Source organism: Alexandromys fortis, unplaced genomic scaffold (assembly GCF_014885135.2).
Source record: "Alexandromys fortis isolate MF-2015 unplaced genomic scaffold, M_Fortis_MF-2015_v1.1 scaffold_54, whole genome shotgun sequence".
Classification (NCBI taxonomy): Eukaryota; Metazoa; Chordata; class Mammalia; order Rodentia; family Cricetidae; genus Alexandromys; species Alexandromys fortis.
The window spans coordinates 8,518,517-8,544,992 of NW_026067958.1; the positions used below are offsets into that span (position 1 = coordinate 8,518,517).

At 39.1% G+C, this 26,476-nt stretch overlaps 1 protein-coding gene across 9 annotated transcripts in view; it reads right to left on the reverse strand.

The window, feature by feature from the left end:
• Positions 1-26,476, reverse strand: part of Znf438 (zinc finger protein 438) — a 144,649-nt gene that overhangs the window by 28,379 nt on the left and 89,794 nt on the right. For 8 of the 9 annotated variants that reach the window (XM_050152543.1, XM_050152540.1, XM_050152539.1 and 5 more), the window contains one exon: positions 17,685-17,751. In XM_050152543.1, the coding sequence (XP_050008500.1) occupies positions 17,685-17,721 (37 nt within the window). In that variant the 5' untranslated portion in view covers positions 17,722-17,751. Of the gene's footprint in view, positions 1-17,684; positions 17,752-19,542; positions 19,633-26,476 lie in introns of all 9 variants that reach the window. The other variant, XM_050152545.1, reaches the window with a different exon arrangement.

Sequence of the window (26,476 nt, forward strand, 5' to 3'; positions counted from 1 at the left end):
ACGAATATCTTTCATATCACCATAGAACCTTCATCTGGTGATGGATGGAGATAGAGACAGAGACCCACACTGGAGCACTGGACTGAGCTCCCAAGGTCCCAATGAGAAGCAGATGGAGGGAGAACACGAGCAAGGATGTCAGGACCACGGGGGGTGCACCCACCCACTGAGACAGTGGGGCTGATCTATTGGGAGCTCACCAAAGCCAGCTGGACTGTGACTGGAACAGCATGGGATAAAACCGGACTCTCTGATCATGGCGAACAATGAGGACTGATGAGAAGCCAAGGTCAATGGCAAGGGGTTTTGATCCTACTTCATGTTCTGGCTTGGTGGGAGCCTAGCCAGTTTGGATGTTAACCTTCCTAGACATGGAGGGAGGGGGGAGGACCTTGGATTTTCCACAGGACAGGGAACCATGACTGCTCTTTGGATAGGAGAGGGAGGGGGAGAGGAGTGGGGGGAGGGGGAGAAGAGAGGGGGGAGGGGGAGAAGAGTGGGGGAGGGGGAGGGAAATGGGAGGCTGGGAGGAGGCGGAAACTTTTTTTTCTTATTCTCAATAAAAAAAAATTCCATATTTATAATCAGCCATCACTGGTTTGTTAACTATCAATCAGTATTTAATTAATAAATAACATGTGTCCAGAAAACTTCTCAGGTCACACAAACTGTTTTCAGAGACAAGAATATAAGCAGAATAATAACAAATAAATGCAGTACTTTTCTTTGCTAAAGTATTAGTATTAATCAGGAAACATTTAAAGAAATGAGTAAAGTTAATTAAAAAATCCTGGTAACTTTTAGGCTCCAGTTACTCTTTTAAAATCGCTTTTCTTTTTTTAATTGGTTTTTATTGAGCTTTACATTTTTCTCTGCTCCCCTCCATGCCCCTCCCCTCCCCACGTTAATCCTCCCTCAAGGTCGCCATGCTACCAATTTCCTCAGGAGATCTTGTCTTTTTCTATTTCCCATGTAGATTAGATCTATGTAAGTCTCTCTTAGTGTCCTCATTGTTGTCTAAGTTCTCTGGGATTGTGGTTTGTAGGCTGGTTTTCTTTGCTTTATGTTTAAAAATCACCTATGAGTGAGTACATGTGATCATGTGATAAATGTCTTTCTGTATCTGGGTTGCTTTACTCAGAATAATGTTTTCTAGCTCCATCCATTTGTTATGCCTCCAGAAGTTTTTATTGTTTTGGCTATCCAAGGATTTTTGGTTTTCTATATGAAGTTGCATTGAACCTGTAGATTGCTTTTGGTAAGATTGCCATTTTTTACTTCGTTAATTCTGCCTACCCAAGAGCATGAGAGCTCTTTCTACTTTCTGGTGTCTTCTTCAATTTTTTTCTTCAAAGATTTAAAGTTCTTGTCATACAAGTTTTCCACTTGTTTGGAAAGAGTTACTCTGAGATATTTTACACTATTTGTGGCTATTGTAAAGGGTGCTCATTTTCTGATTTCTTACAGGAGGGCTACTGATTTTTTTTTGAGTTAATCTTGTATCCTGCTACATTGCTGAAAGTGTTTTTGAGTTGTAGAAGTTCCTTGATAGAATTGTTGGGAACACTTATATAAACTATCATATCATCAGCAAACAGTGAGAGTTTGACTTCTTCTTTTCCAATTTGTATCCCCCTGATCTCCTTTTGGTATCTTATTGTTCTAGCTAGGACCTCAAGAACTATATTGAATAGATAAGGAGAGAGTGGACAACCTTGTCTTGTTCCTGATTTCAGTGGAATTCTGGGAGTTTCTCTCCATTTAGTTTGATGTTGGCTGTTGGTTTGCTGTATATTGCCTTTATTATGTTCCTTGTATCCCTACTCTCTCCAAAATCTTTATCATGAAAAGATGTTGTATTTTGTCAAAAGCTTTTCCAGCATCTAATGAGATGAACATGTGGTTTTTATTTTTCAGCTTGTTTATAGGGTGGATTACACTGACAGATTTTCGTATGTTGAACCATCACTGCATCTGTGGGATAATCATGGTGTTTGATGGCTCTGATGTGTTCTTGGATTCGATTTGCCAAGGTTTTATTTTTGCAACGTTGTTCATGAGTGAGATTGGTCTGTAATTTTCTTTCTTAATAATGTTTTTCTGTGGTTTGGGTATCAGGGTAATTGTAGCCTCATAAAAAGAGTGGCAATGTTCCCTCTGTTTCTATTGTGTGGAATAATTTGAGGAGTATTGGTATTAGTTCTTCTTTGAAAGTCTTGTAGAATTCTGAGCTGAAACCATCTGATTCTGGGCTTTTTTTGGTTGGGAGACTTTTGATGACTGTCTCTATTTTTTCAGCAGTTATAGGTCTGCTTAATTTGCCTATCTGTTCTTGATTTAATTTTGGTAAATGATATTTATCCAGAAAGTTATCCATTTCCTTTAAGCTTTCCAATGTTGTGGAGTACAGGTTTTCAAAATATGATGTGATGATTTTCTGTATTTCCTCCATGTCTGTTGTTATGTCCCACTTTTCATTTCTGATTTTGTTAATTTGTATATTCTCTCTCTGCCTTTGGTTAGTTTGGATAAAGTTTTGTCTATTTTGTTGATTTTCTCGAAGAACCAGCTCTTTGTTTTGTTGATTTCAGCTCTCAATTTGATTACTTTCTGCTGTCAAGTTCTCTTAGATGAGTTTCCTTCTTTTTTGTTCTGAAGTTTTCAGATGTTCTGTTAATTCACTAGTGTGGGATTTTTTCCAGCTTCTTTATGTAGGCATTTACTGCAATGAACTTTCCTCTTAACACTGCTTTCATCGTGTCCCATAAATTTGGGTATGTTGTGTGGTCATTTTCATTGAATTTTAGGAAGTCTTTAATTTCTCCCTTTATTTCTTCCTTGACCCACTGATGATTCAGGTGAGCATTGTTTAATTTCCATGTTTGTGGGTTTACTGTTGACTTCTAGTTTTATACCATGGTGATCTGATAAGATAAATTGGGTTATTCTAATTTTTTTGTATTCGTTGAGGTTTGGTTTTTTTTTCTTACCGAGTATGTGGTCAATTTTTGAGAAGGTTACATGAGGTGCTGAGAAGGTATATTCTTTTCTGTTTGGATGGAATATTCTATAGATGTCTGTTAAGTCCATTTGAGTAATAACATCTGTTAGTTCTCTTATTTCTCTGTTCATTTTTTGTCTGACTGACCTGTCCAGTGGTGAGAGGGGAGTATTGAAGTCTCCCACTATTAGTGTGTGGGGATTAATGTGTGATTTAAGCTTTAGTAGTGTTTCTTTCACATATGAAGGTGCCCTTGTATTTGAGGCATAGATGTTCAGTATTGAAATTTCCTATTGATGGATTTTTCCTGTGACTAATATGAAATGACCTTCTTTGTCTCTTTTGACTGATTTTAGTTTGAAGTCTATTTTGTTAGGAATTAGGATAGCTATACCTGCTTGTTTCTTAGGTCCATTTGATTGGTATATTTTTTCCCAACCCTTTACTCTGAGGTGATGTCTGCCTTTAAGGTTGAGGTGTGTTTCTTGTATGCAGAAGAAGAATGGATTCTGTTTTTGTATCTAGTGTGTTAGCCTGTGCTTTTTTATAGGTGAGTTGAGTCCATTTACATTAAGGGTTATTAATGACCAGTGATTGCTATCTCCTGTTAATTTAGTTTTCATTGTTGGTGATGTTAATTTGTGCATTTTCCCCTTCTTTGGGATCTGCTGCTATGAGACCATCAATTGTCTGTGTTTTTGATGATGTAGCCAACTTCCTTGGTTTGGAGTTTTCCTTTTAGTATTTTGTGTAAGGGCTGGGTTTGTGGCTAGGTATTGGTGAAATCTAGTTTTGCGATGGAATATCTTGTTTTGTCCTTCTATGGTGACTGAAAGTTTTGCTGGGTACAGCAGTCTGGGGCTGGCATCCGTGGTCTCTTAATGTCTGCATAACACTTGACCACGACCTTCTGTCTTTCATTGTCTCCAATGAGAAGTCAGGTGTAATACTGATAGGTCTACCTTTATTTGTTACTTGGCCTTTTCTCTTTGCAGCTCTTAATATTCTTTTTTTTTTTTTACTCTGTCTTGTTTAGTGTTTTGATTATTATGTGGCGAGAGGACTTTTTTTTTTTTTTGGATCCAGTCTATTTGGTGTTCTCTAAGCCTCTTGTATCTTCATAGGCATATTTTTCTTTAGGTTGGGAAAGTTTTCTTCTATGATTTTGTTAAATCATTTTTTTTTTTGTGCTTTTGAGTTGAACAACTTCTCCTTCTATACCTATTATTCTTAGATTTGGCCTTTTCATGGCGCCCCATATTTCCTGGTTATTCTGGGTTAAGCTTTTGTTAGATTTAATGTTTTCTTTAATTGATGAGTCTATTTCCTCTAGTGTATCTTCAGTGCTTGAGATTCTCTCTTTCGTCTCTCACATTCTGTTGTTCATGCTTGCATCTGTGGTTCCTGATCTTTTCTCATTATTTCTGTTTCTGTAATTCCCCCAGCTTGTGTCTTATTATCTCTATTTCAGTTTTCAAGAGTTGAATAGTTTCTTTCATATGTTTGAGTTCTTTTTCTTTTTTTTTTTTTTTGTGGGATTTTCTGATGTCTTCCAATTTTTTGTTTGTCTTTTCCTCCATTTCTCTAGGGGAATTTCTCATTTCCTCTTTAAGAGTTTCAAACATTTTCTTGACGTCATTTTTTAGGTCATTTTCTATTGCGTCATCTGTATTTGGTTGTTCAGGTCTTGCTGTTGCAGGGTTTTTAGGTTTTACTGGTGTTGTGATGCTCTTTGTGGTGCTGTGTGTGTTCTTACCTTTTCTACTCATCTTTTCCTCTAAGAGATGTGGTTGGGGCTGTCTGAGATTCTGTTGAATAATCTTCTAGGTTCCAAAGAGTCCAAAGCTCAGATGGTTTTTCCCTGTGGTATAGTTAGTGTCACAATTCTAGTTACCCCGTTGTTTACTCTGTGTTTCTGGAGATAGCTCAGGGCTCCTGTGCTTTGCTCTGCTCCCTTGGAGTTTGCTGTCTTATGGCTACTTTGGCCTAGGTTACCGGCTTTGACTTGTTTCTGTAAATCCTGGTCCAGATCCCCTCCTCAGAAGTCCCTGGCTTGTAGTTGGTCCCACAAAGGTTTCTGGCTCTGGTCTACTGCCTTGGAGTTCTTAGGCTTGGGAGTGCCCAGCACCGCAGAGGACCTGGCTCAAGCTTACTTCCTCAGAAGTCCCAGATTCATGCTTGAACCCGCAGGGGTTCTAGGTTTCTGCCTATTCCCTTTGATATCCCAGACCAATGCCCAGATCTACAGAGGTTTTGGCTCAGGCCTACTCCCTCTGAGGTCCCAGACTCATGCCTGGCCCCACAGAGATCTCTGGTTCCTGTCTAATCCCTCGTATGTCCCAGATTCATGCCCAGACTGGGAGAAATCCTGGCTCAGGCCTAGTTCCTGGGAGGTCCTAGACTCACACCCAGACCCACAGAAGTCCTGGCTTAGGTCTACTCCCTTGAAGGTTCCAGATTCACGTCCGGTCCCTCAGTGGACTCTCTTAAAATTGCTTTTCTTTACTCATGTAATTTTCCATAATATAATTTTATGTTGATCTAAAATGACTTGGGAATTCAAATATGTAATTTAGTATTGGCCAGAAAAGAAGAAGGGAATGATTGGGTGATTGTTAGCAATCTATTTTGTATGTTTATATGGTGACAATGGAGACAATCAGTGACCTTTGGCTTGTGATAGATCTTGGGTTCAAATCAGTTGCTTATTGGTTGGTAAATTCCATCCAACCTATTGTAAGGTCCAAATAAACAAAGGATGGAAAGCTGTAGTAGAGAGGCCACCACACTACATACTTGACTAATGGTTTTGTTTGTTTGCTTGTTTTAGTTGTAATCCCTCTTTTTCTATCAAATTCCAGGACTGGGGCTTCAGCAAAGACTAAGGAGGAAATTTCTAGGGATACTAAATCTGAAGAAGGCTCAAGAGGTTGCACCTGGAGGCCAAGACAAAGCTGCCAACCAGTAATATGCTGGGTAAGGTATATAAGTTACCTCCATTAATCTCCATATATACTACAGAGCGGGATTTACTATCAGAGTTACAGAGAAGGGTGCTGGTGTCACATGATGTACCTAAGATTATAGAATCAAGAGGTAGAACTGAATTACAAATCCAGCTTTAATGTTTTCTAAAGACTTAGGGTACTATCTTCTTAGGAATAGAGATCAGATCAGAGTATTTGTTTAATTTATTTTAAGGATCTTTATAGCAAATTCTCTTTTTTGCTAAAAGTTATGTCTTGTACTAAGATTATCCAGTTTTACAGCATGAAAGATGACATCTTTTCTTATCTATATCACAATTTTATTTTTCTGTATAGAAGGTGCTATGCAGGGGAAAGGAAAAATATGTATTCCTCCTACATGTTAGTTTATTCTTTATAGAAGGACAACGTAGTTAGTCTTTATTATAGAGTCTATTTCTACCTGTAACCTGTTTTTATGAACACACTAGAAACTTCTGTTAAAATTAATCAGGAATCATCTATACATGGTATTGGCACTTGCAATCCTATCTATTAAGGAAACTAATGTGAGTCAAATCCCACTCCCACAGGGTATTTAAGTGGGATCCCAGAGGAGAAACACGTGGTTTCAGGTTTGCATGGGTTTCCTGCTGTCCTGTCTCTTGGCCATGTGCTTGGCCAACCAAGAGCGCTGTACTTAATAAAACGATGGGCATTTTGATTTCGTTTGATTTGACCTAATTGGACATCTTTGCGCCGGCGGAGCTGCCCCTTCTTAGGATATTTTTCTTAAAACCAATCTCTCCACACTGCCAGATATTCCACATCCTTCTCCGGTGAGTTTCCTTGACTCATCCAAGCCATATGGATAGATCTAGCCTGATAGATCTAGCCTGTGTCCCACTTTGTCTGGCTACCCCTGCCTGCAACAAATCAACCTCTGGGCTTCCTTCTTACCTGCCACCAATCTGCAGGTTCCTCCCATACCATGCCCAACTTCCTTACACAGCTAGGTAGAGCACAGCCTTCTCCAAGGTCTAGTCTGGTGGGTCTGCCTGACCCTTCCCTCCATAACCTATCAGATCTAACCTGGATCACACATCCAGTACTCAGGCCTAGTCTAGCCATTTTGCCTCCATCACAACCAATCTCTAGACTTTTGCCAGGACCTACCTTGCCAACCCTTCACCCAAAAGTACCTTGCATGCCACAGTCAACATTTCCATCCAGCAAGATCTACCCCCACACTGCAAGCTTGGACCAGGAGGTATATCCCATATATCAACCCAGAACCTTCTGTCCACCTGACTTCATTCCTCCCAAGCCATTTCTAACCTTTAGGCCCAACTTGCCTGTACTTCCATTCTTCTACTTCAACCTGCTCTGTCCATATCAGACGCAGAACAAAAGAAATACACATGCCCAGATTTCTTAATGGAAACTTTGAAAGCCAGAAGAGCCTGAACAATGCACTCCAAGTCCTAAGAAATCAGAATTAACAGCCTAGACTAATATCTGCCATAATTGAAGGAGAGAGAAAAACTTTCCATGATATAAACATTCTAAAACTTTTATTCAACAAACTGAACCTAAAGAAAATAACAAAAAAAAAAAAAACCCAAACAAACCAAATTTTGGATTGAAGGGAATGCCAGAGACTATGGAAGAGATATGAAGCCATAATTTGTAAAACACAAAATACCACTGAGAACATAAACAACAGCAACAAAAAGAAAAATCAACAATACGAAGAAGGCAATTAACAAATGCATTTCAACAACTTCAAATATCAATGTTCTTAATTTTATAATCAAAAGACATAGGCTGATTGAAGGGATCAAGAAACAAAATCCATCTGTTGCCTGCCTACAAGAAACAAATCTTAGCTTTAAAGAAAACAAAGCTTTAGAGTAAAAAGATGGACAAAAATACTCCCATCAAATAGTTTGGAAAGAAAATGGCCCCCAAAGGGACTAGCACTATTAGGAGGTGTGGCCTTGTTGTAGTAGGTGTGATCTTGTTGGAGGAAGTGCATCACTGTGGGGGCCGGCTTTGAGGTCTTTTTCTGAAGCTCCCCTCAGGGTGAAAGCCAGTCAACTTCCTGTAGCCTGCAAGATGGAGCACTCTCAGTTCATGCCTTCATGATCACTGTAAGTGAGCCACCCCAAATAAATGTTTTCTTTATAAGAGTTGCTGTGGTCATGGTGTCTCTTTATATCAATAAGAACCTAGTTAAGACAACCAGGAAGGAAGCAGGCATCTCTATCCCAATATCTGACAAAATAGTCTTCAAGCTAAAACTTAACAGAAAAGACAAAGAGGGACAATTCATTGTAATCAATAGAACAGTTAACCAAGAAGACATTACTATCCTAAATTACATTACACTCTGGTGCATCCAATTTTATAACAAATGTACTACTGGATTTAAAGACACAGATTACCATCAATCCATTAATACTAGATGACCCCACTTTCTCCAATAGGTCATCTGGACAAAAAAAAAAAATAGAGAAACATCAGAATTAATTGATACCCTGTATAAAATGAACCTAACAAATATTCACAGAATATTCCATTCCAATGAATATAGAGTCTACTTAGCAGCACATAAAATCTTTTCTAAATTAGACGGTATTCTGGGGCATAAACAAATATTACAAATTCAAAAGACTGAAATAACTTGTACCCTATCTGAATATAACACAACAAAATGAAGTCTATGTTACAGCTCTGGAAGGCAGATCTGGGGAAGAGGCAAAAGGTATCCTGGCAGTTGAGAGCCAAGGAATAACCACAAAGTCATATAGGACAACAAACCTCACATCAGAGATTTACTGAGAAAGACACAAGAGGGTGGCAGCCTCTGCTCAGGAGAGAAGCAGCAAAGAACTGAATAGGACATAGGCTTTATATAGTTTCTTGGGGGCAGAGCTTCCAAGGTAGCCTGGGATTGCTGGTATTTTGTGGTCTAATCTTGGGCCACCTGTGTCTTAAGGAGCTGGGCCTGGCCATTTTGGACATAAGAATATTCTGAGGGCAGGGGGTTGAGTCTGGAGGTCCTTAGGGGCAGGGCCTGGGCACTGGCTTATATTCCCCCCTTTTTGTTTGCTATTGATGAACTATCAGGGGTCAGGAAAGGGGGGCAATGCTATCATTGGCCTGCTGAATGGGGGGCATTGAAGTCCTTAGGGCAAACAGATCTTCACTGTCAGGGTATAATCTGAGTTTCAGGCCTCTGGCTTCATAGTCAGTAATCTTGTAATAGCAAGTGATTAAAATTTAATTAGAAATTACAAAATTTAATTAGAAAACTTTTGAATCTTTTGTTGAAGAAATCTAGACAAGAGGTTTAAAAGGCAGGGTGTGACTAGTAGGACTAAGAAAAGGAGCAGAAGGATGATTAAGTGCAGTAGAATCCAATTCCATATTGGTCTTTCAATGAGCCACTGGCCAGAGGCATCGAGCTGTTTCTTACATTTTTGGAAAACCATCTGGAGCTGTTGGATCTTATCTTTTACTATATCTGACTAGTAGACATAAAAACATTCCTCCCAGAAGAAGAGACAAAGATCACCCTTTCTACCGTTAGTAACTATAATCCTTGTAGATTTTGTAGTCCTATGGTGGTCAGTGAGTCTATTTGGTCCTGGAGGGTTAAGGATAGTCTGAGCCACCTGTTGGAGATCCTATATGAACTTAGTGGAGAACTGATGATAAACAGCCAGGGAAGTAGTTAGTTCTGACATTGCAGTGGTGACTCAGGCAGTTACACCCAGGAATTCAGGAAAAGGTAGGACCTGGACTGCTTATTTGTCATGCCATACCACTATAAACTCTATGATGGGAACTGGCAAGGGTTGGCCCTGACCACCCAGCTGGTAGGTAGCAGTAAACTTGAATGCTGCCAATGACCAAGGCATTGTGAATATTTGGACATAAGGGCTGGGTAGCAGTGCTCAGGGTCAAAGTACTATTTATTATGGATCAAGAAATCCAGCCCATAAAGTATGTCCCTGAGGAGTCAAATCAGATACAGCTTGACTTAAAACAGTCTGTGATACTGAAGAGATAGATGTAGAAAAGATAAGGGATAATAGGGATATTTGGCTTAGGAATGAGCTGAGAGACAGTAGGGACAAGTTGTAGAGGCCCAGAAGGACTTGCTTAAGGAAGCTACAGGACTTAGCAGGCAGCTCCTAGGGGGAGGAGGCAAAGAAACAGGGAGGGCTCCAATAGAGGGAGAAGAGCAAGTGTCATAGTAACTACAGAGTTTCCCATGTGCTGGGACTCTGGAGGGTGTAACAGGCTCCAAGAGCCAGAAAAAAAAAATACTTACTAAGCAGGCAAAGAGATAGAAAATTATAGCAAGTGGAGGGAAGAAACGGCTGAAGAGGTAGGTTCTAGAATTTGGAACCAATTACGATGGATGGATGAAGCCAACAGAAACAAATGATTTGTACACACCTTAGTTAAATCAGCAACTTGAGACAGTTTGAAATGCTGAGACATAGGCATGGCTGAAGATTAAGTGTGACATCCTCTACCAATGCTACCTTAAGAGAGAGAACTCAGGAGGGGAGTAGTTCTTGGAGACCCTTGTACCTTAGAAGATAGAAAAGGTGGTGAAAAGAGAAAACAGTGGTGAGTGACCTGAGGGTCCACCTTTTATTTGCGTATGAGAAGCTCAGCTGCAGCTAGAACATGCAGGCCAGGTGCCCATCCTTGGATAGTATGGTCTAATTTCTTCAATAAATATGTAACAGGTACAAAGGAAGGTTCCAATTGGTGACCCAGGACCCTGAGCACATATCCCTTCCTTTTCTCTAACATAAAAAGAGAGAATGGGCAAGTTAAGTCCAGAAGATATAGTGTGGTGGCCTGAAGGAGGCCTTGTTGAAGCTTACAAAAGGGCTTGGTAATCGGCACAGGGGGAGGGGAGTTAATGTGAGGGACCAAGGGTCAGCACATGTAAGGGGTAGGTGAGATAAAAAAAAGGAATCCAAAAGTCAGCCATCCCTAGAAAGCATAGAATTTCATCATTGGTGGTAGGAACTGAAAGCGACTGGTTAGAGGTTTCCTATCTAGGGCAATGGCCTTGTGAGTTGGAGTGACAGCTAATTCCAAATAAGTTACCTAAGGAGTGGACCGTTGGGCCTTTGAAGGTGATCCCCATTATCCCTGGATGAACAGAACGTTTAATAAGGTAGAGGTTTATGCCTGGCTAATTTGATGGAACAGACTACAAAGGAGAAGATTATCTATGTATTGTATAAATTTGGATTTAGGAAGAGACAAAGAATAAGTAGGAGGCCAGAACCTTGCCAAATAGATGCAGGCTGTCCTGGAATTGCTGAGGTATGACGGACGAAGTGAGTTGGGTAGAAACTGTGGTGGTTGGGTCAAGGAAGCCCAGACCTGTCAGTTGTCTACAGCCAGACCTAGGAGGTCAGCTGGAGGGCAATTTATGCTTGATGTCCTTACACTGTGAGGAACACAGGGGCAGTGAGCAGCCCAATGTCCCCCGCTTGATGACATCTTGGACATGTCAAAGTGGTTTAGAAAGGCTCAGGCAAGCCCAGTGACTTTCCTAACCACATCTGAGGCATGAATCTGGAGGTTGTTGGGTTTTGGAAGGCAAGGGAGCCTAGGCAGTTGCTATGGCCAACTAAAAGACCTTAGCTAGGAGCAGGTATTTTTGTTTTCAGGCCCTTTTCATCTCTCCCATGGTACACCTTGATAGCCACTGCTAAGATTTTTGCCTGTGGAGTTAGGGACTTCCTCTCTAGATATTTAAGTTTAGCCTCAATGTCAGAGAAATTCTGGGAGGCGAGCTTTAAGGGCAGGCTTACAGAGACAAGTTTGGAGCAAGTTGTTTGGACTTTATCTGTATGTGCTCCAGCCTAGTCCCAGACCTGTCTGTGCTCCTTCGGGGGTGGGGTTGGTGAGAATCATATAAATGCCATGGAAAGTAAGCTTGTTAAGATTGGGTAATATAGTGAAATTCTTTAATAAAGGTGGAAAATTAGTAGTATAGAACCCCAATCAAACATTTGAGAGTGTCTGTTTAATGAGTAGGTAACTTCTACCTTGACTATGCCATTCACTCTGCAAAGAGGGAACCATTACTAGTTTAGGCTGTGGTGGTAGGGAGTAAAGGGGGTGCCATGGTGGAGTGGGAGTGAGTAACAGGAGGACTAAGGGCTGCCAGTAGGTTGAAAGGTGGGAACCTGAGAGACTTTGATGGAGGAAGGTCATTGGCTAATAAAGAAACTGCCTTGGCCCATCTGATAGGGCAGAATTTAGATAGGCGGAGTAAACAGAACAGAATGCTGTGAGGAAGAGGAAGTGAGCTCAGAAATCATGCAGCTCCTCTCAGGGTCAGAGCAAGCCGCCAGGTCAGACATGCTGAATCTTTCCCGGTAAGTGCACCTAGTGGTGCTACGCAGATTATTAGAAATGGACTAAATTAATATGTGAGAATTAGCCTAGAAGAGGCTAGATATAATGGGTTAGGCAGTGTTTAAACAAATACAGTTTGTGTGTTGTTATTTCAGGGCATAAGCTAGCCAAGCGGCCGGGAGCTGGGTAGCAGGAAGCGGCCCGCAGCTCCCTCAACAAGACTTGATTTGACTGGTTCATTTCTGAGGAGGAACAAAGGGAACCTAAAGAGGCCTGAGACTGTGAGTTGAGGCCAATAAGGAGGCTCATTAGAGTGATTGATAATAGTGGTGGAATCATTTGGTTTGGGCTTCATAGCTACAAGGATTTTTCTTCCTGGTTTATACTATGTGGTTACTTTTAATCAAGAAGGGAGTGAAGTCACATGGCAAAAAATCCATCTTTTCCATCTGTAGCAGAGATGGCTATCAGCAACGTGGCTATCTCTATCCAGATTGGGGGGGGGGGTAAACAACACCAAAAATGGTGGCAAGCCACATGTTTCCTTTAAGATCACTTATGTATAGATTTTTAACTATCAACCCTGGTGTGATAAGTTTTAAGTTAACCCTTTTGTTACAAATTTTACAGATTTTTAATCATACCCAAAATGTCTACAAATCTTGAGATACAGATAATTTACACAATAGTCTTACAAATCTTGAGATAACATATACCTTAGCAAAAGTTTTAGAGAGTTGGACTAAAACCAAGAGAGCATGAGATGTGTAGCAATGGTCCCCACTGGTAATAGTCTGCCCCTTATTTTGTTTGTCTTTCCTTTCTCTGTAACAAAGTCAGGTGGCTTGCCTGATACGGGACAGACATTTCAGAGGAAACCTTTTAACAAGCATGCTTGGGTCTAGAGAATGGGGAAGCACACCCACCTTCAGAGCCAGCTTTTAATTGAAGTGGAACAGCATAAAACAACAGTCTAATAGCCTGATGTAGTGACTCAGCACTTAGAACCAGGGCTTTCAATGAGGTCTGAAGACATGTCATAAGGTGATGAAAAACTGAGGTCTGTAATGAGCTCAACCATGAGAAAGAGTTGGAGAATAGAGTCACAAAAGCCAAGGGCCTACAGAAGCTGTGGGATTATGGCAGCTTCGAAGGGAAGGTAGGAGAAGAGAGCAGGAAAGGGGTGCAACAGTCCAACTGGGCCTAAGGAAACTGCACGGTTCTAAGGATGGGGTAATGGGATCAGATGAAGAGGGTCAGCCACAGCCTTAAAGATCATGGCTGGGGGTACCTCTGACTCTAAGAGTTCCAGAGAGTTGCAGACTCAGAGAAGCATTTACAATGACCAAAGGGGAAACTTACCAAATTGCTGCTGGTGGGTAGAGTGTCAATCAGTACATCAGCATGCGAGTCTGTTGTGGGTGGACTAAAGATGAAGGATAAGACCCTAGTGTGGTTTACACCCTGAGGGGGAGCACAAGCACCAGGAGAACCTATCTGAGTCACAACACCAATGTAAGTGCTACATCTCTGAGGGCAAAGGCATGCTGGCAGTCAGGAGCCGAGGAGTACCCCAAAGTCATGCTGAGCAATGAACTTGACATAAGATATTTTTGGAAAAGACACAATATGGTAACTGACTCTGCTAGGGCAAAAAGCAGCAAAGAGCTGAGCAGAAGGCAGGTTTTATATAGAGTTTCTCAGAGCCAGAGTTTCCAGGGTGGCTGAGCTTAGGAACTGATGGGCTTTGTGATCTGATCTTGACCTTTTTACTCTGTAGGGTAGAGCTTGTTTGTCTGAGTCTTAAGGGGCTGGGTCTGGCCATTATGGCCATTATAGGGTTTTGTAGGCAGACCCTGGTAGTTGAAGGTCCTCAGTTGCAGGGCCTGGCTACCTTCTTGCCTGAGGTGCTTACAAACACATCTCGAGCAAATATATAAACTCATAGAGATTAAACAGTTCATTACTGAATGATGAATGGGGCAAAGAAATCAAGAAAGAAATAAAAAGCTTCCTGAAACTAAATGAAACGAAAACACAGTACTCAAAACCACTGAAAGCAGTCCTATGAGGAAAATTTATAGTGCCTACATTTAAAAACAAACAAAACAACACACAGAAAAAATCACAAAAAAATGGTTTGATGGTGCAACTCAAAAATTTGAAAAAAAAAAACAAACCAAATCAAAACTCAGTGGACAGCAAAATATATTAAAAATCAGAACAGAAATTAATGAAATAGAAACAAAGAAAATAATACAAAGAAGCAATAATTCTCAGATCTGGTTCTTTGTGACAATAAACAAACTAAGCAAAAGAAAGAGACAGGACCAGAAATGAACAGGGAAACATTATAACAATCACCAAAGATATTCTGAATATCATAAGGGAATGCTTTAAAAACCTATACTCTGAAAAATCTAAAAGAAATACATGAACTTATAGATTCTGCAAAACCACCAAAATTAAACCAAGAAGTTAACAACCTAAACATACCCATACCAAGTGAGGAGATTAAAGTTGTAGTAAAAAGCTTTCTAGCTTTAGTAAGACCAGGACTAGATAGATTCACAGCAGAATTCTACCAGACTTTCAAGGAAGACCTACAGCAAAGCAAAAAACAAAAAAACAGGCAAAGACAAACAAAAATGAAAATGCCAATGTCAATGGTATTTTCATACCATTACATAGACTCAAAACTGCTCAATAAAATACTTACAAACTAAGACCAGGACTAGATAGATTCACAGCAGAATTCTACCAGACTTTCAAGGAAGACCTACAGCAAAGCAAAAAACAAAAAAACAGGCAAAGACAAACAAAAATGAAAATGCCAATGTCAATGGTATTTTCATACCATTACATAGACTCAAAACTGCTCAATAAAATACTTACAAACTAAGACCAGGACTAGATAGATTCACAGCAGAATTCTACCAGACTTTCAAGGAAGACCTACAGCAAAGCAAAAAAACAAAACAAAAAAAAAACAGGCAAGACAAACAAAAATGAAAATGCAAATGTCAATGGTATTTTCATACCATTACATAGACTCAAAACTGCTCAATAAAATACTTACAAACATATATAAAAAAGATTATACACCATGACTAAGTTGGTTTTAGCCATGAAATGCAGGGATGTTTCAACATATACAAATTTATAAATATAATAAAATAAATAAATGTACTTAAAGCCACAAATCACATGATCATCTTAACAGACTCAGAAAAACAAAGATGTCTGGGGAATAAGGAATCATATAAGTCAAAAGGAATCATACTACTAACTACTTACTTAAAGAACTATAATACATGTAATTATTTCTATAAATATACCTATGAAGTTTTAATGAACTTTATTCATCTGTACTGAAAATGTTTCCTCCAAAAGCCAAAGAAAACCTAACAAAAACCTAAGACCATACATGAGATGAACTTATTTTTGAGTTCTTAGCTAGGACTGTCCAAGAGATTCCTTAAATACACGGCCTATTGTTATTGTCTTTGGTTGCTACCCCTAGAGGTAGAAAGTAATTCCTGACTGCTGCAGACACCATGTACTTCAGAAACAGGGCCCAGAGACCTCTGAGTTGAAAATGACCGGAATGACTCTTCCCTGAGGACTATTTTCATGGTATCAGATAGTACCAGGGAAGTTCCCAGAGGGAAAACCAACAGTCCTATACAGCTATGACACTTATGAACCACATCAAGGGCCAGCATGTCACAATAACCTTATGGGTGCAGCAGTGACATTCATACCTTGGCAGTAACCAATAGCTCTTGAATTGAACGTAAGACCTGCTCAACAGGGGGGAAACCATGCCTGTTCCTGGAAACCTAGACAACTATACAGTGCTAGTGAACCACAGATATTGGAAAAGAACCTACACCCACTAATTTACTAAACCAGTATAATCCCTAACAACCATCTAAGCATTAGTCTTAGATAAGTACAGTCAAAGATAAGTGTAGTCTTCACTTCTCATCAAGGAAACTTTAGCTATCAAAGCCTACTACAGAAAACTACAGTCAATCAAAATGCAAGAGCTGTGGTGCCCAGTTCCAATGGATACATCTACAAAACATTCCTACACCTAAAGTACAAGAAACACTGTGGAAGGATTGTAGAACATTAGTACAAGGAGAGGGTGTGGAAAGATGTAAGAACCAAAGTATAAGGGAGTTTACTGAGACTGTGTCTTCTAGTAATTGTCAGAAGCTACACCCATAAAGTCTCACCAGCATGACCATGCAAACATGAGCTAAACAGGGACAAGAGTAGCAGCACGGCAGTGGTGCACACCTTTAATCCCAGCATTCAGAAATAAGAGGCAGGCAGATCTCTGTGAGTTCGAGGCCAGCCTGGTCTATAAGAGGTAGTTCCGAGACAAGGTCCAAACCTACAAGAGAAACCCAGTCTTGAAAAACCAAAAACCAAAACCACAACTAAAACCAAAACAAAAAAAACAACCAACAAAAAAACTCTAAAAGCCATAGACAAGCCAAAGTGGGAGAAAAGTCTTCCACATGAAAAAGCAGATCATTTATCCAATACCAAATGGTCAGCCCTCAATTTGCACATATAAATATTATACAGACAGAGGTTATATTTTGGAACATATATATAAATGGATATAATTAATGAAAAAAGAGGCCATGAATTTAAAAGATATCAAGAAGGGGTATATGGAAGACTTTGGAGGAAAGAAAGGAAAGGGGAAAATGATTTAAGTGTTTTATAATCTCAAAATAAAAGAAGTAATTTTAAAATTATGGTATATATATATATATATTTTATAGGTTTCATGAAGGAAAATTAATTTTTATCATAGACTTCATTTTGAATGGTATGAGACAAAACGGGTAATTATATAAGTAAACATCATCTCTCTACATATGTATGCCTTTGTGTGTGTATGAATATAAATATGTATGAGGCATGAATGCCACACTTATTAAGATACCTGGGTCATTCTGCCAGTGAAGTCATACCCTTAATCCCAGTGACATCTATTACCTCCAGCTAACTGGCAGTGGTGGGTTGGCCTCTCAGTTCTGCATGGAATGAGTTGGCTTTCAGCTTAGGAAAGGAGACAGATACTTATCATGTCCTGGTAACCTGGGAATCCATAGTCACTAGATTAATTTACCAAAGGAAATGAACATTTATATGAAATTGGAGGTTTTGATTTTAATTCTAGGAAATATGTCACCTCATGACTAGAGAGTGGAGACATAAATATATCAACTGAAATTGCTCTATTATAATGTGTACAGTGGCATCTTCTGCAGCATGGCTTGTCTTACCTTCATCTTTTGGTGGTACTGATGAAGAATTCCGCATTATGATGTATGTGACTTGAACAGTAACTTTCTAAAATATTCAAGAACAAAGAATAATTAGAAAGTAGTTGATACCATGTTAATACACAATAAAATTATAAAAGCTTTTGAACAATGTTTTCCTATTTATGACTTTAATGAGTGGTAAGAAATGGGTTTTAAGCTATTAATGATTGCTGCATGCATTTTCTGTTCAATTTTCTATGGACAGGATTTTCTCTACTACTCTGGGCTGGACTTGGGAAGAGATGCTGTGATGCTGTATGAGTGGCTACCTGCATCTCTGCTCTTGTAGTCAAACAGAAGCAGAGTCTCTGAAAATGTTCCACCTGATAACTAGATTTCAAATATATTGTTTAAACAATAATTAATATAAAACTGGACTCTCTGAACATGGCAAACAATGAGGGCTGATGAGAAGCCAAGGACAATGGCATGGGGTTTTGATCCTACTTCATTTTCTGGCTTTGTGGGAGCCTAGGCTGTTTGGATGTTCACCTTCCTAGACCTGGGTGAAGGGGGGAGGACCTTGGACTTTCCACAGGGCACAGGAGACTACTTCCTTTGTATAACCCCAGCAGCACATACATTAAGAGCATCATTGAACAAATGGGACCTCTTGAGACTGAGAAGCTTCTGTAAAGCAAAGGACACTGTCACTAAGACACAAAGGCAACCCACTGACTGGGAGAAGATCTTCACCAACCCTGCAACTGACAAAGGTCTGATCTCCAAAATATATAAAGAACTCAAGAAACTAGACCGTAAAAGGCTAATCAACCCAATTATAAAATGGGGCACTGAGCTGAACAGAGAATTCTCAACAGAAGAAGTTCAAATGGCCAAAAGACACTTAAGGTCATGCTCAACTTCCTTAGCGATCAGGGAAATGCAAATCAAGACAACTTTAAGATACCATCTTACACCTGTCAGAATGGCTAAACTCAAAAACACCAATGATAGCCTTTGCTGGAGAGGTTGTGGAGAAAGGGGTACACTCATCCATTGCTGGTGGGAATGCAAACTTGTGCAACCACTCTGGAAAGCAGTGTGGAGGTTTCTCAGGAAATTCGGGATCAACCTACCCATGGACCCAGCAATACCACTCTTGGGAATATACCCAAGAGAGGCCTTATCATACAACAAAAGTATATGCTCTACTATGTTCATAGCAGCATTGTTTGTAATAGCCAGAACCTGGAAACAACCTAGATGCCCTTCAATTGAAGAATGGATGAAGAAAGTATGGAATATATACATATTAGAGTACTACTCAGCAGTAAAAAACAAGGACTTCTTGAAGTTTGCAGGCAAATGGATGGAAATAGAAAACACTATCCTGAGTGAGGTAAGCCAGACCCAAAAAGAGGAACATGGGATGTACTCACTCATATTTGTTTTCTAGCCATAAACAAAGGACATTAAGCCTATAATTAGTGATCCTAGAGAAGCTAAATAAGGAGAACCCAAAGAAAAACATATAGGCATCCTCCTGATGCAATGAAAGGAGACAGAGACAGAGACCCACATTGGAGCACCAGACAGAAATCTCAAGGTCCAAATCAGGAGCAGAAGGAGAGTGAGCACGAGCATGGAACTCAGGACCATGAGGGGTGCACCCACACACTGAGACAATGGGAATGTTCTATTGGGAACTCACCAAGGCCAGCTGGCCTGGGTCTGAAAAAGCCTAAGATAAAACAGGATTCACTGAATATAGTGAACAATGAGGACTACTGAGACCTCAAGAACAATGGCAATGGGTTTTTGATCCTACTGCACGTACTGGCTTTGTGGGAGCTTAGGAAGTTTGGATGCTCACCTTACTACAGCTGGATGGAGGTGGGTATTCCTTGGACTTCCCACAGGGCAGGGAACCCTGATTGCTCTTTGGGCTAATGAGGGAGGGGGACTTGATTGGGGGAGGGGGAGGGAAATGGGAGGCGGTGGCGGGGAAGAGACAGAAATCTTTAATAAATAAATAAACGGAAAAAAAAGGTGACTGTGTTTGAATAAAAAGGACAAGATCTTTGGAAAAATATTAACAAATATTTTTATAAGCTTTTAAGTACAGATGCTTTTCTAAGAAATATCAACAACAAAAACCATTGAGTTCAAGACTGATGAAACTTTATACTGGGGGGAGGTGTAAAAAATCACAATTGAGTACAATTAAAAGGCACAGTTTTCACTTTTCATCAAGACAGAGTATCAGAGATCAAAATTATCCTTCTACATAAAGCAATAAAAATAAGAATGAAACAGATAATTGAATCTTTCAAAAACACCACAAATAAGTTCATAAAAATAGATCCCAATGAGGCTGGAGAGAAGGCTCAGATGTTTAGAGCACTGTTTGATCTCCCAGAGGGTTTGGGTTGATTCCTAGCCCTAATGTGGCAGGTCACAACTGTCTCTAACTCCAGTTGCAGAGGCTTCCACAGGCACCAGACATGTGAGTGGTATGCAAGCAGACAAAACACATATACACATAAAATAAAAATAAAATTCTTTAAAACAATACTGAAAATCCCAAAGAGACAGGAAAGCACAGGAGTTGGATAACTATGATGCAGGAGGCAGGGGCTTGATGCTGGGTATAATGGAGAAGAGAGTCTCCATTGTATTTCTCTTAACTTACAATTATTATTTTTTATTATAACATAATTAAGATACATTTTCTAATTGAGCTATATATTTTTCTCTGCTCCCCTCCCTTCTTCTCTCCCCCCTTTCTGCCTTCTCCCATAGTAACCATGCTCCCAATTTACTCAAGAGATCTTGTCTTTTTCTACGTCCCATGTAGATTAGATCCATGTATTTCTCTTTTAAGGTATTCTTTGTTGCCTAGGTTCTCTGGGATTGTGACTTGTAGGTTAGTTTTTCTGTTTTTGTTTGTTTTGTTTTGTTTTATGTCTAAAAGCCATTTAAGAGTGAGTAATATGATATTTGTCTTTCTGGGTCTGGGTTACCTTACTCAGTATGATGTTTTCTAGCTCCATCCATTTGTCCGCAAATGTCAAGATATCATTATCTTTTTCTGCTGTGTAGTACTCCAAAATGTAAATGTATGTTTTCCTTACCCATTCCTCCATCAAAGGACATTTAGATTGTTTCCAGGTTCTGGATATGACAAACAATGCTGCTATGAACATAGTTGAGCATATGTCCATATAGTATGGTTGAACATCCTTTGAGTATATATCCAAAAGTGGTATTGCTGGCTCTTGAGGAAGGTTATTTTCTAATTTTTTGAGAAATAGCCATACTGATATCCAAAGGCGGCTGTACCAGTTTGCACACCCACCAGCAATGGAGGAGTGTTCCCTTTACCCCATAACCTCTCCAGCATAAGTTGTCATCAGTGTTTTTGATGTTGGCCATTCTTACAGGTGTAAGATGGAACCTCAAAGTTGTTTTGATTTGCATTTCTCTGATGGCTAAGGATATTGAGCATTTTCTTAAGGGTCTTTCAGCCATTTTAGATTTCTCTGTTGAAAATTCTCTGTTTAGGTCTATACCCTATTTTTTAATTGGATTATTTGTTCTTTTGATGACCAATTTCTTAAGTTCTTTGTATATTTTGGAGATCAGCCCGCTGTCCAATATGGGGTTGGAGAAGATCTTTTCCCATTTTTTAGGCTGCCATTTTGTCTTGTTGACTGTGTCTTTTGCTTTACAGAATTTTCTCAGTTTCAGGAGGTCCCATTTATTAATTGTTTCTCTCAGTATCTAAGCTATTGAGGTTATACTTAGGAAGTAGTCTCCTGTGCCAATGTGTTCAAGTGTACTTTCCACTTTCTCTTCTATGAACTGCTGAACTTGCCTAAAGGTGAGATGATCTTTCGGGGTTCCTGATTTATGAAAGAGTCTGCAAGACATTCTTCAGGAAAAACAGATAGTGACTGCCTTTGAAATTTCCTGCTTTGTGGAAATGTCTGCTGGGAACTATGGGCCTGTAGGCCGAAGATGGATGCCCCAACGGTACAGAGGAACTTTGGGTGACTGTCCAGGCAGCAAGATGTCTCTGTCATTTCTAGAGTTTGAAAGTTGCTTTTTTCTTGTTTGCTTAGGTAATATTGTATCTTTCTGGAGTCTTTGATGGAGTTAAGAATAGTTAGTTATAGTTATAGTTTTCCTTAGTTGTGATATAGATTATTGTAATTTTTATTGATAACTGTTTTGTTATATGTAATTTTGCTCCATTAAAGTTAAAGCCTTCTTTTTTTGTTTAAACAGAAAAAGGGGAAGTGATGTGAGAGTGTCAGATATCAATCTGTTTATTTCATTGGTTAAGCAATAAAGAAACTCCTTGGCCCTGATAGGTTAAAACATAGGTGGGAGGAGTAAACAGAATAGGATGCTGGGAGGAAGAGGAAGTGAGCTCAGACTCTGCTCTGCTCCCGGAGAGACTTGACAGCTCTGCTCTCTGGAGCAGAGACGCCAGGCTCCGCTCTCCCAGGCAGCTCTGACCCAAGATGGACGGAGGCTAGAATCTTCCCGGTAAGCGCACCTTTGGGTGACTGTACAGGCAGCGAGATGTCTCTGTCATTTCTAGAGCTTTGGATTTCTTGTTTGCTTAGGTAATATTGTATCTTTCTGGAATCTTTGAAGGAGTTGAAGAATAGTTAGTTATAGTTATAGTTTTCCTTAGTTATGATATAGATTATTGTAATTGTAATTTTTATTTGATAACTGTTTTGTTATATGTAATTTTGCTATGTTAAGTTAAAGCCTTCCTTTTTTTTTGTTTAAACAGAAAAAGGGGAAATGATGGGGGAAGGTAATTGATTAATTATAATAAACCAACTGCTTGGCCTCATAGCTTAGAACATAGGGGGGAGGAGGAAACAGAATAGAATTCTGGGCAGAAGAGGAAGTGAGGTCAGACTCTGCTCTGCTTCCGGAGAGACCCAACTGCTCTGCTCTCTGGAGCAGAGACACCAGGATGGACGGAGGCTAGACTCTTCCCGGTAAGCGCACCTTGGGGTGCTTACACACATTAGCCTGTAAGGGTTAGAGTTCATGGGCCAAGCAGTTCTTAAATGAATACAGTTTGTGTGTTATTATTTTGGGCATGAGCTAGCCAAGTGGCCGGGGTGTTGGGGACGCAGCCCCGCCGCTCTTATTTCAACACTTTACTCTACACATGTGCATCTTACTGTGAATCAATCATACCTTCATAGTATTTTTAAAGACTTTACAACGGATGCAGATATCACTTATTTATGCTCATGCCTTGAATAAAGCAAGCTGATGAGAACATATTTAACCATGAAATTATTAATACTTAGTTCTTAAAAGAAGATGTTAAAGTAGGAATCACTAGAAAGAATGTTATATTTTATTAAGAAGTCAAGGAAATGCAAGATGAAAACTATTTTTGTTGCTTGTGAGTTGTGAAAAATACAGAAGCAGCTGGATGTGAGAGGAGGGGTACCAGGTGTTGCTAGTGTTGTAGGCACTTGCTATGTGCTGTGAACAGTATTCCTGAAGGCTTAGGGTGCTCACTCCTCAGAATCACACCTTTTCTTCACTTTAGGAATTAATCTCAGCAGCATCATGGCATTCAACATCACTGTCATAAACATCATTGTCTTGAAATCAACTCGATTCAGTACAAATTAGACATTAAAAAGATTGATGATATTTTCAAGGCTGTTTCTTAAAAATATTTAAGCATAAAAAGTGATTAAGGTATATTTGCTTATAATGGCTGGTCATAGATAAATATGATTCTTTTTTCCCTATATACATAAAAATTGTACTAATTTGACAATTTCTTTTTGTATATACATATTTGTTTCACTAATGAACAACTGAAACATTTGCAATTAGAAAATACAAATTACTCTTTGTTTTCAACAACATAATATTAGAAAACAAGGGCAATTTTTAACAGTGTTTGGCTGCTTATGCTTTTATTTCTTTGTATGGAAAGCATAGCTACCATGTAGAATTTCCACACATGCACTCATGAAATCTTGTAATTAGGCAAAACTACCCACCACTTCTTACTGGTAATGAGTCAACAACCCTTCCATCAAGCATTATAATAATTTATTTATAGCCACCCCCTCAGTGATTTCACACTCAAGCATCTTACTCCAATCTAACTCTATCTCAGTACCCATCTCTAAACTCCCCTAGTCTTCTCTTAATGTCTAGTAACCACCATTCTACTTTCAATTTCTGAGACCAACAAGTTATGTTCCACATGAGTGAGATTGTTAGTATGAATCTTTATTTCATGTATTATCAGGATCCATCCACATTATTCAGCTGTCATGGTAGCATTCTTTTAGATGCTATCATGATGTGCCTGTATGTTTTCTTTATTCATCTATCACTGACCAACAGACCGTTTACTTATTCTAGCTGTTATGACAGTGCTCACTAAACACAGCAGTACAGATGTTTCTTCAGCATGCTGGCTTTATTTCTTTTGTAGAATTACCCAGTAGTGGGCCTACTGGTTCATATACTAGTTCTATCTTTAAACTCTAGATCCTTCAAAGTGCTTTCCACAATGGCCATATTAATTTACATCCCCATTAACTGTGAGAAGGTTTCCTTTTCTTTCATGCTTTTGTCAGCACTCACTGTCTTTTGTCTTTTAGGGAGGGCAATCATTCTTACTGGGGTGTGGTGATGCCTGACTGTGGATTCATTTACATTCCTTGGGTGGTTTAATGATGATTTAACTATATTTGTCACAATCTGTTCACCATTTATTTTCCTTTTGAAGAAAACATCTATGGATTCAAATAGGAAATGTTCTTTATAGGTTCACCAACTTGAATATTTTCAGACATGGAACACTGCTAAAGGAAGGACATTTCTGGGGATAAATTTTAGGGGTTTATAGACCCACACCAATTCCAGTTCACTTTTTCTTCTCTGTGTTTCTGGTTGGAGATCTGATCTCTAAGTTTCCTGCCCTGGCTGCCTACAGCCATTACCACTCCCCCTATTATGGACTCTCCCATAACTGTAAGACAAAATAAACTCTTCTTATATTAGCTGCTTTTGGTTATGGTGTTTGCAGCAACATAAAGTAACAAACACAGTAGGTCTACAAGTTTTAAGTCAGATTATCTACTTGCCAGCTCTCATAGTTTCTTCTGGTATGAACATCTGATGGATGCACAGTTTATACAGGTTGACTTTTCACTCTGACATTTTCTTTGCTGGCAGAAACTTTTTTAGTTTGATGTAATTTAATTAATTGATTTTATTTGCTGTCAAAAAACAGTTGTTCACTCCAAAGTCCTGAAGCATTTCTCTGTGTTTTCTCTTTTATTTTTTTCATTCATTCTTTTTTTTATTTTCTATTTTTTTATTTTTTTGAGACAGGGTTTCTCTATGTAGCTTTAGAGCCAGTCCTAGAACTCACTCTGTACACCAAGTTGGCCTTGAACTCACAGATATCCATTTGTCTCTATCTCCTGAGTGCTGGGATTAAAGGTGTGTACCACCACTATCTAGCCCTTTTCTGTTTTCTTTTAGTTCTTTTGTATTTTATACTTAAATTTCAAACAGCTTTGAGTAGTTTTTAGAACTGGTAAGAAGGAGTCTATTTTCATTCTTCTAACTATAGCTGTCCAATGGTTCCAACATTGTCTATTGAGAAGACTGTCCTTCCTCCACTATATGTGTTTAGCAACTCTTTTGAAAACTGGCTGTCTACAGATGGGCAGGGTTGTTTATTACAGTCCTTAGGTATGCTGTATGTCATGCAAATACAAAGAAAGCTATCTCATCACTAGAATTTTCAGTATATTTTGAAGTCCTATTTTGTACAAGTATCTTTGTTCTTTTCACTTAAGATTGTTTTGGCTTTTTAGGATCTTTAAAATAACTTTAACTGTACCCTCAGCATGTTGGTATCTGGAGTGGAAAACTTGAGAGCTATAGTTGACTGCCGTGGAAAGTGTGGCTGGATTTCAATCAATTTATTTGAAAAATACACAGTGTAATTAGCATACTCACACTAAAGAAAACCCTGAACCATATCATAATGCAACATCTCATGTTCATTATACAAAAATAGCAGAGGTAAAGAGGAACTAAACAGTAACATAAAACCTGACTTTTAGTTTTCAAACTTCATACAAAAGAAGTCCTATGCATTCAGGGCACCATGGTAAAGCCTCCACACTTCCTTCAAGGTATAAAAAGATCTGTAAAAATCATAATCTGGCTTTTTAAAAAAACTTGAAAAAGTGAAATGTATATTAACGTAGAAAAATCTATCAGAAAAAAAAAACAATGAAACCAGCAAAATCTATAATAATGAGCTTAATAAGCTACATATATAACTGCTCTGAGTATTAATTACTATAAGGTATTCAAAGAGAATTGACTGAACATAAAATCTGATGCAGTGGTAACTTGAGAAAGTGCTGGAAATCGAAAATTTCCATTTCCTTCTTATTGATGGACTCTAAGGTGGGCACTGCTTACCTTTGTTACATTTCCTTGCCAAGTTTCCTAAAAAGAAATTTAAGTAACAAACCTCAGAAGAGACAATCACTTGTTCCAGGCCTTGCTGATGTCATAGCTTGCTGACATCAGGCCATGCTGAGAGTCTGTGTGGTATGTTCTAGCGTGTTTGTATAGGAATTGACCCCAAGATTCAGGTTAGTTGTTGATTTAGATTAGCATTTCCAGAAAACTATTTCCTAGGAAATAAATATGTCATACATCATCAGACAGACATGCTGTTATCAGGAAAAATGTCACAGTAAATATGC